General features: G+C 40.4%; 1 protein-coding gene across 5 annotated transcripts; it reads right to left on the bottom strand.

Annotated features, from left to right (window-relative positions):
* Positions 1 to 698: 698 nt before the first annotated feature.
* Positions 699 to 13,789, bottom strand: LOC105932333 (tropomyosin 1 (alpha)). Of its 5 annotated transcripts, none has more exons than XM_012871433.3 (10): positions 13,551 to 13,788; positions 13,214 to 13,339; positions 9,114 to 9,247; positions 8,493 to 8,610; positions 8,310 to 8,380; positions 7,481 to 7,556; positions 7,246 to 7,308; positions 7,083 to 7,152; positions 5,352 to 5,430; positions 4,004 to 4,222 (listed from the first exon to the last, which is right to left on the bottom strand). In XM_012871433.3, exons 1-10 carry the CDS (start codon positions 13,662 to 13,664, stop codon positions 4,219 to 4,221), a joined length of 855 nt encoding a protein of 284 aa, XP_012726887.2. In that variant the 5' UTR covers positions 13,665 to 13,788; the 3' UTR covers positions 4,004 to 4,218. The 5 variants fall into 5 exon arrangements, with proteins under 5 accessions (XP_012726889.2, XP_012726886.1, XP_012726887.2 ...); XM_012871429.3 differs by lacking the exon at positions 13,214 to 13,339 and adding an exon at positions 12,877 to 13,002; XM_012871435.3 differs by lacking the exons at positions 4,004 to 4,222; positions 5,352 to 5,430 and adding an exon at positions 699 to 1,004 and having other exon boundaries at positions 13,551 to 13,789.
* Positions 13,790 to 15,763: the final 1,974 nt, after the last annotated feature.

The raw sequence follows: 15,763 nt of genomic DNA, 5'->3' as shown, positions 1-15,763 counted from the left end.
AGATTTAGGACTATATTACTTCCAGTCAGATAACCATGATGGTAAAATTAAATTATTAGTTTAAACCTAAATCTGTCAGGAGTATGGATAATTTTTAAGGTATTCATATAATACAAAGATTCATTTCAATCACAAATAGCCCCTCCAGGTATGTTATTGTGTGGTGGACAACAAGGCTCAACATGGACCAGTGTTGGAAAACTTTCAAAACGTGGTTTTATTCATAATCAATTTATACATTTCAAGATATGTTGCACACTTGAAATTTCGACTTTAAAAACAAAACTAAAATGATGCACAACCAGAACTGAAATTGTAAAAGCAAAGACAAAGTAAATTTGAACCGTAGATTTTAAAGGACATCGAGTTTCCAAAAACTGTAATGCACAATGGAATCAACAGTACAGTAGCACCAGTATACATACTGACAGGCAAAGCCTGTGTACAGTTATACTTGTGGGGGGGAAAACAACTTAAAAATATACATAATATCAAATTTGACTAAGTACAAAACCTTTCCATTTCGTCCTTTGGTATGTGCACGATTAAGCTGGAAAATCCAGATCAGCTTTATTGCAGATGTAAAAAATCTTCATCACTAATTTCAGATGTCATTTCACCTGGATGAAATGTACGAAAAAAATCTACAAAAATACATACTTCAATGACTGAAAAAGGCAGAGGTAAAATTATCTTTGTTGCATAAAAAAAAAAAAAGGTATGGCTATGCTTTAATTCTCCTTAGCTTGGCTCCTGGGTTGAGATCCGCTCAAGGCAGGATTGTGCAATACAAATAGCAACTGGCTGTTTGTTCACCATCATCGGAGTGGAATAAAAAGAGGGGATCTTGGTAAGCAAGGTGCAAATACAAAAAGCCAAACCACTGGGCGCGTGTGTGTGGAGGGGTTTAAGATCGTGCGTTCACAAGTTATTCAGTTCAATTAGAGTCTGGTCCAGCATCTGGTGCATATCCAGGTTTTCTTCTTTAGCTTGTGACAGTTTCTCTGTTAGAACATGAAACAAAGACATTTTCAACTCGCAAGCAAGCAAAAGTTATTCAGTGAGTTAGCTTTCATTAATAATCAAGCTAGCAACACATTAAGATCAGTCAATTATTGATTAACTTTCCCAACACAACAGAACTGACAAAACAAGAGACGCACAATTATGATCCACAAGCACCCACACAAACAATCTACATAAAATCTAAATATAGAAAGTTAAAATGCGGTTTTTTTTTTTTTTTTTTTTTGCAAATGTCAAAGTCAATAATAGGGGTTACAAACTTCAGGCCTTGAAAACTGGCAATCTGCAGCTTTTACATGCATCTTTGCTTCAGCCATTTGAGTCAGCAGTTTTGGACAACGGTACATCTTAAAGTTACAGGACACTCAAGGACCTGGGTTTGAGACTCCTGCTCTAGAAGATCCTATTTTAACGTAGTCACTGACTCAGTTTGCACCCACAACACCACAAATTCAGTACAATGATTAAGTAATTAAGAACCATTATAAACAAAGAAGTCAGAGACAGTTGTAGTGCAGAAGTGCCGAGTGAGAAAAGGAAATAGCTTTGTGGAAATCCTTTGTTAGTTTGTAGACTGTGCATATTGATCTACAATGGACTCCAAACAGAAAGAGAGAAAGGAATGGAGCACATGTGTGAAGCCTTTGTGACGGTGCTACATGACTTAGACTATAAAATGATGAAATCACTTTGAAAAACTACCAAAAAATGGCTGTGTAATTACCGTTGCTTTTAAAAACTACAGTTCAGTTCTCGACCATTTTTGGTCAAAGTTATTAAGAGCCGCTGTCAAGGGCCTAAAGAGCCACATGCCGCTCCAGAACCATCCGTAAAACAAAGAAAATATCATATTCAACAAAAGTTTTGCATCTAGTAAAAAAAACATATAAACATGCATGTATCTCATCCTAGCTGTCTTATGATCACATTACACTTTGTATTAAGGATGGTTTTGAATACTTATGGTAGGTTGTTGCCATTTGTCTCTTAACAACTGTTCTGTCGTTGACTGCTCACAGACAAAAATGTTTGTGTCAGCTCAGAACACAGCTCGTTTTAATTTAAATGATTTTATCTCCTTTTTACAGTTAGGAAGACGTGTGGTTTGTGATATATCAGTTTTCGTTAGCAGATTTTAAACCCATTAGTGAGGATTGGTCCCATGTCACTGGACCCACTTTGCTCCACTCCTTGCTCTCTATAAGCTTTCCATTCACTTTATTTCTTTTTCCCAAAGGGCTCCAGGTTATCTAAAAAAAAGTTCTAGATGAAATGAAGAGATTATATAAAAAGTTACGAAAATGTAAAGGTTAAGGTGTAATTCACAATATCATGACTACATGGGTTTTTTCTTCTAATGTTGAATAATCACAACAAATACTTATCTAAAAGGTTATTATAAAACAGTCCTTGAATACATTTTCTCTTTTAGTGCTTCACTAGGCAGGAGATAAAATTAGTTATTTTATGCAAAGTAGGGATATCCCAAGTAATGGATCAGGGTCAAGTCAAGACCTATAAGAATTGTCCTGCACTATACTGAATATGTGTGACCAATTAAAACAAACAAACCAAAAAAAACAGTGAAATTTGTTTAAATGGCTTGCAAAACTATTATAAGAAATGTCATTTTCTTGTTGATCTAATTAATCTGTCTTTTCCTTAACAAATTGTGTTTCTTTCACCTCTCCCCAAAAAATTTCACTTTGACAGACCGAACTGGTCACAGGTCACATAACCTGTCCCTATCCAGGTCATGTGACCTGCTGTGTGTGATGCTGCGTCAGCTGTCAGCATGGGGTGAGCAGTGTAGAAGACAGCTGAAACTCTAGTTTGTAAATTTCATGTCGTTCAAAAAAAATTCTTAGGTTTATGAAAGCAGGAGACGGGCTTTTTTTTCTGTAAGTGGTCAGCAAATAATTATCTGAAATTGTATTAAAACAGGTTATGTGAAAAACCATCAGTGAGTCACTTCAACACAGAGGGTTAACATGCTAAGTTAGCGAGTTAATCTGACTGAGTTTGAGTTATTTTGCAAAGAAGAATTCTGCAATTATTTGAATCTCTAGATGTGCCAAGCTGATAGAGACATACGCCAAAAAGACCTGGACTGTAGGTGCTGTTAATGGTGTTTCTAAAAAATACCAAATTAGGGGGACTGAATCCAGATCAACACACTTTTTAGATACTAAATGTTGACACGTTTCAATCACTTTCTTCTCACTTCACAGTTATGCTCTCTTGTGTGTTTCTCTGTCCTATAATATTTAGTGACGTTTGTGGTTGTATGTTCACAAAATGTAAAGAAGTTCGAGAGTAACTAACTATTTTATTTAAAAAGGCGCTGTATTTATTCCTAACAACCCAAAATCAGTAAAACATAACACAAATGGTTATCTGTCTGTCTGTCTGAATTAGGAGTTATGAACTGAAGGAAACAGACCCAGAATCTGTCATTATGTATTTATTAAAATTCAAAGACATAGTCTTATGTAACACACAAAGCCCGTTTGTTGTATCTACCAAGAGCAACTTCCTTCAGTTTTGCCAGCACCGGATGAGGCTCCACAACTCTTACATGTTCTTCTCTATTTGACCAAACTGCACTTTACTACCATCTTCCTGACAATTATTCAGCAGTAAAGCTCACCAGCTCTCAGGTACAGCTGGCCAGTCACCTTCTGTACCTTGCTGAATGCATGCATCGGTTCCTAATACTTCGATCAGTTTTCAGTCAAGCACCTCATGTTACCTTCACTTTAAACGCTAACAGCACCATTTTGATATCTCCTATACTTTATCTTCACAGAACAATATTCGAAGAAAATAATGGACATTGATTGAAATTGATTAAATTACATAAAATAATAAGAGGTATAAGGTTGGATGAGGTTTAAACAAAAGCACCAACATTAATGCATGATGGTTTTGCTAGTGCCAGACTAGAAAGACAAAAAAAAGGGACAGAGTAAAGAGATGCAGCTTACATAGAAGGAAGGATGTTTATTTTTAACAAGGCAGGAAGATTCTAGGGTTCTGTACAAGTGATCGGGTGCAACTGACTCGAAAACATGAGGAGGAAAGAAAAGAAAAGCAAAGACAGGGAGGAAAAGGAAAACGGAGAGCAGGCTGGAGAGAGCAGACAGGTTCTGCTCGGGCAGCAGGAGGCATCTTTGATGAGATGTAAACAATTTATCTGTGTGGAAGAAAAGAAGCACAGTGAACCCGTGTAGGTCGGTGTTTGGACCTACAGCGATACGGCACAACCAAACCAGAACCAAGGGAGTCACACTGATGCACAACAGAAAAACACAATGCACTATACAATGCATTGTGTGGACTCAACACACACAACAAAAACAGCGGACATGTTCCGCCAACCCCTTCTTGGAGACCTGGATGGCTTTCACAAATGTGAGGATTTGAATCAGAATTAGTACCCCACTGATTAATCAGAATCAGCTAATCAGCTAATGGTTTTCTTGGTGTGGAGTTATCTGGAGTATTTATAAATAGTGAGCATCTTACTTGCAGTAGGCTGGGCTAACAGGGATCATAGTTTGGAGAATCGAAGAGAAAATCTCATGTGGGAGTCAAGCTATCAGCTAATTTTGCCGTTGCATTTGAAGTCAGAAATTCCAGGTTATAAACATTGCGGGTAGGAAATTACTTGTAGATACTCCACTCAACCTCACTCCAAAACCAACACAAACAATCTCAGCGACTTAGCAAAACTGGGGGCTCAACCACAGTGATGCTAAACGCTGACATGGCAGCAAAGCTTGAGCCGGTACAGTGATAGAATGAAGGACAAAGTCGTGAACATACATGAGGCCTTTCTTCTGGACAGAAGTAGACCGTATCAGTAAAAACATAAAGAGTGGTTTACGTAAACAGCCTGGAAACTGTGTGAAATTACAGCAACATCTTAGAAATAAGGCATTTAAAAATGCATGAGAATAGAAAAGGGTAAATAATTCAGTGTAAAAAAAAAGCAAAACTCATGCATTTTACTGGTCATGCATAGTTGCTTCAGTCCTGTCTACAGTAAACTGAAACAATGTGATAATAAAGACTTATTAAAAGCAGACCACCTGGTCTGAGTACTAATTATTGCAAACCGGGCCAAATTACACAGACACAAAGTTGAAAAAAAGGCCGGTTTCAGCACTTAAACTTCAAAACAACAAAGAGATAAATCAGGTATAACAGCTCTGGTAGATGAACTTAATACAAAGACGAAGGAGATCAAGCAGCAAGGGACAGAGGTCAGCGGGTGAGGAGGGCAACAGCGAAACAAGCAGGTGTTGAAAGGTGGAAATTACATGGAAGTCATGTCGTTGAGAGCATGGTCCAGCTCCTCGCTGATGGCTTTGTACTTCAGTTTCTGGGAGTACAACTCATCTATTGGGCGGGGCCGAGGGGTGAACGGAGGGTGCGGGGGTGGAAGAGAGCGAGGGAGGTGGAGGAAATGACAAGGAGTTGAAAGGTGCAGCATCCAAACCATAGTAAGGACAGAGAAGAAGACAGGAAACGGTCAAAACACCAGCAGAAAATAAGCCGCTTCACACTCTGTTTGGATTTCAAACTCGTATCTTTTAAGGGAAAGGCTATTTTTTTTTGTAAGTGTCCCACCCTTCTGAGGAAGGATGTGAGGCTAACAGCTAGCTAACTGTTGGAGGGGTGCTCCAATTTTAGCTTATTTTAGCTATTTAAAACAAACGAAACGCTCCTTTCCCTTTGATACAATGCCAGGAAATAAGCAGATGTTAACCAACTAAACTTTTGCAACACATTGTTATTCAGATTGTTCCCGTTTCTTCGGCTGAAATACGCTGTTTCTAAAGGTAACGTTATGCTTGTTGAGGCTCTAGACAGCATCAATCCTCCTGAACAACTCTAAGTCAACCAAGAGTGGAGCTAACTTTAGGATTTTGCAGCCGGCTGCCAATACCTCAACAACACTGTAGATTTGCCTGGTCACTTAGGATTGATTAGTTACCGCTATCGCAAAGTATCAAAAAATGTGACAGGTTTTAAAACTGCTTAAGATTTAAATTACTTTAATTTAATACTGCCGCAAATTAACCTGCCCTTCTAAAACCTGATGCTGCACACTGCCCGTCAGCTGGGTGACTGGCTACGCCTTTATCTTAATTAAGCTGTTTGAAAACATTTCTGGTCATGAAAAACACGGCCAGTCATGCCTTGAAAACTTACCAAGAAGCTGTTTTATAGCTAGAATTGGTAAGCTACCATCAGCAAGTCTGTTACAGCATAAGCTCCTCAAAGTACTTCTAAATTGAATGGCTGTTTTTATCTTATGTGTCGAATTGAAAATAAAAAAGAACAGGTTATTATAACTGTAATGATCAATATGGTAAATATTCTAACTGTAACGGCAATAACGTGTTTTTTTTTCCTTTCTGGGATTAAGAACATATTGATCATGTTACTGTTTTATTTCTTGAAATGTTCATGTAAATACAGTGTTGTCCAGTATGAAACTGGTCAATTCATCATAATGCCTACGAGAAGAGAGACTCACTCAACAACAGCATCCTGTGAAAACGTAAATATAGTTATTATCCACCAACAGTGTTGTACCCCAGTGATATTTTCACTTTGAGTTGTTTTAAATCGCAACAATCTATCTGACTGTCTGTTAGACTTCACCCGACCTGTCTGAGGATTTCATCACTTTCCTGTAAACTCACTCTGGTATGACAGCTTTTAGCTAAAGGTAAGGGAGCATTCACTCATGATGCCTTGCTCTCAACCTCACTTTAAAAACATCCAAACTATCCCTTTGACGATGAGATAACATCTAAACCTGCTTCCTTCAAACCTTTGCTTTCAGAGCCCAAACCACAGAGGTAAGTCAAAGAAAAACGCAAATTACCACAACAGCTGATGGAGCCTGAAACAAAGACCTAATGTTCTTAAGAGGACAGCAGAATAAATGTAATAGGGAAGAGATCCATACTTAAACAGGAACAGGAGGCTAAGTGACGGAAAATATAATTTGACAAATATATTGAGACGAAAAAGCTCACCTTCCAAGTCGTCGATGGTCTTCTCAAGCTTGGCCACTGATCTCTCAGCAAACTCAGCACGAGTCTCAGCCTGTAAAGAGGAGACAAATCTAGTCCAACACCTGAACAGTGATCTGACGGCCCTGGTTTGATCATCTCACAGTAATACTCAATAACACTTTACCTCCTTCAGCTTGTCGGTGAGAACCTTAATCTCTTCCTCATACTTGTCTTCCTTCTGTGAGTACTGTTGGACAAAAGCACGAGCAAAAGAGTCAAATAAATGGGGTAATGCTTAATATCGTAAAAAGTATCAACAGAAATTGAGAGGCTTGACTTCTCTGCCTCCCCCCCCCGTTTCGGACTCTTGAAGCGGAAAAGGTGCAACAGCATGCAGGGGCCCAGAAAGTCACGCTTACCTTCTCTGCCTGGGCCTCCAGTGACTTCAGGTTGTTGGTCACAGTTTTCAACTCTTCCTCAAGTTCAGAGCATTTGCTGTTGTTTTATACAAGATACAGAGCCAAGACACACAAGGGGGGTGGGGGTATAAAAAAAAAAAGAAAAAAAAAGGAGGGCGGGGAAAAGGATTGGACAGAAGCAGGGGTAGACACAGAACAGGTCCATGGAAAATGAGAAGGACAAAGAGAGAGGAACCAAATAAGAACTACAGGGAATCCCAAGAATGACGATTAAAGTGCCTCAACAGAGCAGGAGTACGGCGTAGTGAATTTTAGAGTGTTATTTTAAAATCAATACTCTCTTTGCAATTACATATATCATGCATTTAGTTTTTGGTGCTCAGCTCTCTGCTGTGTTCGGCATTAAAAGGTCTGAAAAAAAAAATTTCTGACAAAAAAGGCAGGAAAGGAACAAGCACAGAGGGCAAAGCAAATGCATCAGGGCAGGCGGTGAGGCAAGCCACTCAGTAATAACATTTGGTTTGTTGTACCTGTGTAACGGTGGAATTTAGTGATTTCAGGCTCTGTTCCAAAACCCTTAGCTCCTCCTCCACTTTCTGAGAGCGCCTGTTAGTGGGCATGGCGCACGTGCACAAGCCGCGACCATTAATACGTAGACGAGCATGCAAATGACAGTGAGAGCACAGTGCACACTGTCTAAGTGAAAACAAGTCTCATTCACTGTGTATCATTACAGAAAGATTTTACATTCCAGCATCCATGCATGTGTAAGTGCAGATTTAGAGTGCAAAATAATAAAAAAAATAAATAAATAAATACAAGCTCAAACCTTTCTGACAGCTCAGCACGCTCCTCTGTACGTTCCAGGTCACCCTCAATGATGACCAGTTTACGAGCGACCTTGGGGGGTAGAGCACAACAAAGGGTTACGCCACAAAACGAAAGCCTAAAACCTGCCAAAGAGAGTAAAAGATCCCTGCAAACGGGTTTGCACGTTTGGTTAAAAACTCGCCTCCTCATATTTGCGATCTGCCTCCTCAGCGATGTGTTTGGCCTCTTTCAGCTGGATCTCCTGGATCTCCATCTTCTCCTCGTCCTTCATGGCCCTGTTCTCAATGACCTTCATGCCTCTGTGTGGTGACACAAACGGTTCAGGGAATTAGCAGCTGGAAAAATGATTCGGCCCCTGCAGCATGAGCTGGCACGGTTTTAAAAAATGTGCTCATAACCGTTGAGCTTTTTCACATTATGTCATATTCTAATCACAAGCCCAATTACAGAAATCTTGTAAACTGTGCATTCACCCACTTTTACTCTGATACTCCTAAATAAAATATGGCAGACCCAATTTCTTATAGCGGTCAACCCTATTAGATAGAGATTGTTAATCTCAATGGTGACTTTCCCAGTTAAATAAAGGTCTAATAAAAATAAAATAAACTTATTAGCAGTGTGAAGAGTTTACTCTAAGTATAAATATGGCCTTCTGTTAATGCCTCAGAGGTTTGTTAGAGAACTATACTGGACAAAGAGCTTAACAAAGACAAAGTGAACACACCAGATGGGTCGGGGGTTTAAAGTTGGGGAAAAGTTTAAAGCCCAGTTAAAACATAGAATACTCCCAACAACCCACCTCTCGCTCTCATCTGCAGCCTTTTCAGCCTCCTCCAGCTTCTGCAGGGCTGTTGCCAGACGCTCCTGAGCACGATCCAACTCCTCCTCAACCAGCTGGATGCGTCTGTTAAGGGAAGCGACATCTCCCTCAGCCTAGGGGCAGAACAGAAGGGCAGCAGATAAAGACGCGGCACAGATCTTCTCCTCGTACGCTGAACTCAGACATTACACATCAGCCCAAAGAAAACACGTGGTGGATTTATTAATTTTTCCAGAGGCGGGAGGAGTAATCACGATCCTAAGTGTGCCATCTTTTGGGAGAAGCACTTTCAGCAGGCTTCCATGTTGACTTTTTATACTAATGATGTCCCAAACAGACAAAGGGTTGAACATTGCACCTCATTACAAGACCCCACAGAGAGCATTAACAGGGCTCAAGTCAACAGGCCTGACATCACCCCGGATTTCTGGCTATTTTTACAATTACGTGGTGTGGTGTTAAACAATCTGGCATTTTTGGACACGACATACAAGAATTCAGAATTTTGCCAGCCCAATACAGTTTTCCTTTAAAGTTTGGTCTTAAAAATAATATGTTCCCCCAAAGTCTATAAAACAGAACAAAATTTGCTGCAGGTTATTTGCATAAAGTAGTTGTTTTGAATCGACCAAAACAAATAATTATCTAGCATCAATTGGATATATTTAAAATGTGTATTTATAGACAGAAGAAAGTAGGACTTTTGTTTTGTTGTAATGCATTCAACGAACAGCTGAAGAAAAATGTAATTGTCTATTATTTGACTTGATAATCAGGGAAAGAATCTCTGATTCTGACATCTGGCCGATCAACTGGTGCGTCTGTACCAAATTTAAATGAAAAAGGAGAAGACCGTTTTGTTTCCACTGAGGCTTGCTGCTAACTTCTGCATTCTGCTGTGTGCTCAGCAGGTATGAGGGCTATTCTGAAAATGCGCATGCATCCACCAGACTGCTAAAAAAATATATCTATTTCCCCTGCAGCATGAGTTAAAACGAGAAGTGCAGGTCCAACGTGCATCTCAAGTTTAGAAATTGCGACAAGGAAGAAACTCTCTTCGGTACACCTGAGTGCACTCAGGCGGCTGAGTCTGGGTAGAAAGCACTCAGTCCCTTTCATTTCTAGTGCGGCCATAAGCTCCCCTTGCAGCGATGCAACCCGCTGCCCTTATATGGGCAAGTCAAAGAGCACAAAGATGACAGCGCAGGATGGCACATTAAATGTGGCTTGCCACGGTTTAAGCAGCAACTTCCTGGTGTGTAAGAGAATATTCAAATCTTTGTCCTTTTGGTCCTGTTTTAGAGCGCAGGCTGAGTGGAGCAGAGAGGCGCTTTAAAGTGGAGGAAAGTCCAGAGATGAGGCAACGCAATGGTTCAGCGTGCCACAATGGCTCAACTGTCACCACAGCATCAGCGGCCCTAAAGCTGCCGGTTGCGCGCAATCGGGGGATTTCAAACCCTCCTCATCGGAGACTTAAAGTGACACAGCATGGAGTCAAGCAAAGCTCAGATTATAGCACGGCGGGGCACCCAGATAAATCCCACTATTTTACAATCACAAACCCTTTTCTGCTTATTTAAACTACTCATAGACACGCAGGAAATGTAACATGAGAGTCATGCCCCTGAATGCGCTCGATGCGCAGGTACGCGCGGTTTAACGCGCCGCTTACTTGCTCTTTGGCTTTCCTCTGTGCAAGCAGTTCCTTCTGTAACCTCTCGGCTCTGTCTTCAGCAACGTCAGCCTGCTCTTGCAGCGACTTAATTCTCCGTTTGACCGCGTCCAACGATGTAACTCCAGACATCCTTACTTTTTAAATAAAAACACTACTTAAAAATAAGCGACAGCACACACTCTGGGCTGCAGCTACTTTCTGACAAATTAGGAGACGGGATGACGTCTCTGCAGCGTGCAGTTGGAGAGACGCGCTTTGCAAAGCTTTTTTTTTTTTTTTTTTTTTTTTTTTTCTGTCCAGGAAGCTAACGCTGATTTCAACACATGCCTTAAAAATGAGAGAGAAAACAGGTAGCCTACTCTGCAGTGTCGTGCAAATAGTAAAAAAATTGTGGGCCGAACCACAACAACAAAAGCAGTAATAACATGTGTATCGGATAAAAGTAAAACCGAGATAATAATGAGATTTTAACCAGAAGCGCCTGAGCACAGTTGGTTTGATTCAGTTTACATGAAACTAACGGACCTACAGCGCCCTCTGCTGATCATCTGCGAGCAGCGCAGGACGTGTTTTGCGACTACAAACAGCCTCGTGGTGTTTTTGCTGAATCCCAGAACGCAGTAATTACTGGGTGTCCGTATAACACTTTAAAAGTATGACAAACAAATCTTTCAAGAGCTACAAAAACAGGCCAAGACTCTCTGAGTACTTATACAGCACATTTGATAACGCTTCCCTCTTCCACCCATAAGTTAAATTAATCATCAAATTGCCTTAGTTAAACCCTCTTCCACCCATAAGTTAAATTAATCATCAAATTGCCTTAGTTAAAACTCGAGACACTCCAACAAACTGTGCCTTAGCACCAAGCGTAAAAACAGGGTTATTATATAAATCAAACCAAGATAAACGAACGAAAATAGAGCGCCATCTGCGGGTCATCTGCGAGCAGTGCATCCATGGCGCATATATATATATATATATATATATATATATATATATATATATATATATATATATATATATATATATATATATATATATATATATATATATATATATATATAGTCCAGAGGGCAGAAATTAAGGATCGTCTTTCTAATTTTGAAAATTTCTCTGAACTGCTCAAGAAGTGACACAATCCGTCCGCTAGAAATGAAATTCCCCATCAAGCATAAGGGGGTGAAACTCAAAACTCTGACAGACTTTGTCTTAACTCCCCGTGTGGAATCCAATTAAGGGATTATTCCAACGTGTTTTCCCCTCAGCGGCTCAATGCAACCTAATTGACTTTTAGGAGTATAAACTTCTCCTGTCTGCTGCACTGGAACCTGGCCGACACCCAGTTTTAGTCATTAACGGACTATTGTCTGAGGGCATGTGTCTGTAAGAATGAAAGCTTGACTTCCTTCTGCTGCACTATACTGTGTTTATCCAAACTGAAACGCACAAGAGAGACGATCATTAAATGAACCAACATGTTTTTAATGTAAAGTAATGGCTTGTTGAACTCTCCATGCTGTCTTGGACTTTTTTGAGTGGGAAGTGCGTTTTTGTCTGCGGTGAGCAGAAGAGCGCAGCCCGCTGATGTGAGCTCTATCTTGACCATATAAAGCAGTGGGCTATATTTATCTAGGCGCTGCCTCTCTGGGCGCTTGGGAATTCTGCACATTGGGCTACAGGCTTTACGCACACACTGGGGGAAAATATAACCTAGGAACTTTTCGCTCTTCTCCTGATATGATTTATTTAATTTCCATCTTAATATTCTCAAGTATTTTTGTTTATTTATAACCACGTAATAGATTTTCTTTGGGCTGACTTGAAAGTGACCATGTGATTTGTGGTGAAACATTTAACGACAGTTCAACAGTAATGACAAAAGTGGTACCAAACGCACCCCTCTACACAGGAAACAAGTTAAAATGTCCACAGTGAAGACAGCCCGCCCGCTTCTCTGTGCTGTTGAACTGTCGTCTCCCCCTCCCCAACTCAGATGAGAACAGTGGAGATGTGAAGCAGTGGTGGGAGAACGGTGCCTCTGTGAACCCTCTTCCTTATACTTACATCGGCGGCTTTCTTCTCAGCCAGCTCAAGCTTCTCCTGGGCATCTTTAAGAGCCTCGGAGTACTTGTCCAGCTCATCCTCAGTTCCCTTTAGCTTCTTCTGCAGAGCCACCAAGTCGTCCTCAAGCTGATTTTATTAATTTTTTTTTTTTTTCATGTGCAGGAGAGTTTCAGAGGTGATCGGCGGAGCAAGGGAGTTGCGTGAGTGCGCAGGGGCGCAAGAGCGCACATGGAGAGACAGGAGAAGACGGACAGGACAGGACAGAACAGAACAGGACAGAGAGGACAGGGAGAGAAGAAAGAAGTTAGATAAGCTCATGCAGTTCAAGTACAGGTACCTTGGTAGCGGTCTCCTCAGCAGCCAACAGTTTTTCCTCAGCAGTTTGGAACTCCTCAAAAATCTTATCTCTCTCGTCCTCTGTAACACGCAATTTCTTTTCCAATTCTCTCATTTCTTCCTCTAACTACACATGCATGCAAAGAAATTATATAAAGTTAAACAAAAGTATAATATATAAATATCATTTTTTTAACAACTTTTACATTTACACTTATCAACCACTGCATATCCAATGAAAAATAATAGTCCATAGCTTTTTAAATGCTGCTTCTTGGCTTTTCTTGCTCTTTCCAGCAAAGAGAGAAAGAAAAAAAAAAGTAGAAATCTCATCCGACCTGTTTGCTTCTGTCCTCCGCTGCTTTCTTGTCTGACTCGGCCTGCTCAGCTCTGTCCAAGGCATTCTCCTTGTCGAGCTTGAGCATCTGCATCTTCTTCTTGATGGCATCCATGGCTGCTTATGTGTTGTGCTTCAACACCGAACAAAACGTCCAAAGGGGAGAGCGGGAGATGGGGCTGAGGGAGTCTGTGCCTGACTGAAGGCTAGGGCTGGACTGCGGGCGCTGCCTGACTCCGTCCTGTCAAATATGTTCTTCCAAGGAGGGGGTGACTGGATTCCTGAGGACATCCAATACTCTCTGGAGGAGGCGTGTGCGTGAGGGGTGCTGGGAGGTTTTTTAAGGAGCTGCTTGGCGATTCGCAGTTCCCAAACATTTGACTTTTGATACGCCTTTATATGGGAAGTGCAAGCAGGCTCCAGGAAGAAGAATTCATAATGTTAAAGTAACTGATGATGTTTAATACAGTACTATGTACTAAGGTGAAGATGTGAAACCCGTTTATTTTGTTCCACTGACAGCAGCTTTTAACTACTGCTTCTCTTATTAAACTCACTTTAACCACTCTTTACAGAGAACTTTTTACTGTGTAAACTTGTGATTAGAGTTTCAGTGTAAAATCTGTTTCCTAGTTTTTTGTAGGCCTAAAAAACTGGGATTATGGACCACAGCCTGCTCTCAAAACAGTCTAACCAGGTTTTTTCTTCAGTCTTTTGTCTCTGTTCGAGTGTTATGGTGTTATGATGTTGTTACAGGTATGTCTCCAAGAGTAGGAAGATCATCTAAACGTTAATTTCGTTTTAGTAATTATATATATAAACAAACTTCTATATTACATAGATTTATTACACACAGATTGGCATATGTTTTCTATTTCTGTTCATCGTTAATTATTACTGTTAAGTCTTTATTGGTGCAGGTAGTCTCAGTTCTCATTTACAAGAGAGACCCGTTAGCACACATTTAAAAACTTGTACAGAACAACAGTACGCAACTTACTAAAATACATTGTGTAAAATACTAAAACATATAATTTTAGTGTTTGGGGCTTACAGGTAATGTAAATCCCAAATTAAATTTCACAGATGATTGGAACATTACAAAACACCATTAAAAAAGATTCTTATAAAAACAATGCTATGGTCATACTGCACTATACAATCACAAGTGAGACTTCTGACTTCACAGCTGTTCAACAGTATCTGACGCCTTAAAGAAGCTGTTTGTTCATACAGGGCTTTGCTGGTGGAAAGTTGAGTGGAAGAAAAAAAAAGTGTGGTAAAAAAAGGAGATGATTGTGGAATAAAGCCTGTTAAAAAGTTTGGAAAAGATTTACAAGATGTGAACTGCTACCGGATCAGTGCTTCTAAAGCTGCCGCACAACAATTGCTGCATTCCTTGTCTTGAGCCATTCTTGAACCAGAGACGCATGAAGCGTCTAACATGGGCTAAAGGGGAAAAGCCTGGGCTGTTCCACGGTGAACCAAAGTGCTCATGCACAGAATCCAAGCCACTGAGCTCCACTGCAAAGTTTTCATGGTCAGTGATGATTCGGGGGCGCCATGTCCTCCAATGGTGTTGGTCCACTGTGTTTTCTCTAAGCCATCGTAGCCATCTACTGAGATTTAGAGCACCGCTCTGCTGACAAGCTTCATGGACATGTTTTTATTTTCTAGCATCTGTTCACACTGCCAAAAGCACCAATACCTGCTTTGACGGTCGTGGTATCACTGTGCGTAATTAAAAAGCAAACCTGTCTGTCATAAACTCCATTGATATATCTGATTTGAATTACTAAAACAAGCATACTTTTCAATGCAATTCTAATTTATTGAGACCCACTTGCATGAATAATGGATGCAAGTATAAATACATCGATGTGATGAATAAATTAACAAAGACTGGTTGAATCTCATTTTACAGTTGTGTTGATTTAATATTCAAAAACAATATTTTTCATAAAGGACTGTTTGGCCGGGTGGGGCCCATGAAATTTGGGGGGTTGGGCAGTGCCCCCGCTGCCCCTCCCTTGGCGGCACCACTGTGTCTGAGAACATTTGTGTGCTGGTGAGAGTCTGTTCCTCAGGGTGTGACAGTGAGGAATAAGACAAGGGTGTTGCATGAAGACTTGCTTTCATCCAGACATCTAGAGGCATTGTTTGTGGTCAATGGGGCTCAACACAACCAAGTGTTTACCTGATAGCGTATCAGAT

Source organism: Fundulus heteroclitus, unplaced genomic scaffold (genome assembly GCF_011125445.2).
Source record: "Fundulus heteroclitus isolate FHET01 unplaced genomic scaffold, MU-UCD_Fhet_4.1 scaffold_572, whole genome shotgun sequence".
Classification (NCBI taxonomy): Eukaryota; Metazoa; Chordata; class Actinopteri; order Cyprinodontiformes; family Fundulidae; genus Fundulus; species Fundulus heteroclitus.
The sequence above is the reverse complement of the archived record's forward strand: the minus strand, read 5'-3'. Positions and strand labels throughout refer to the sequence as shown.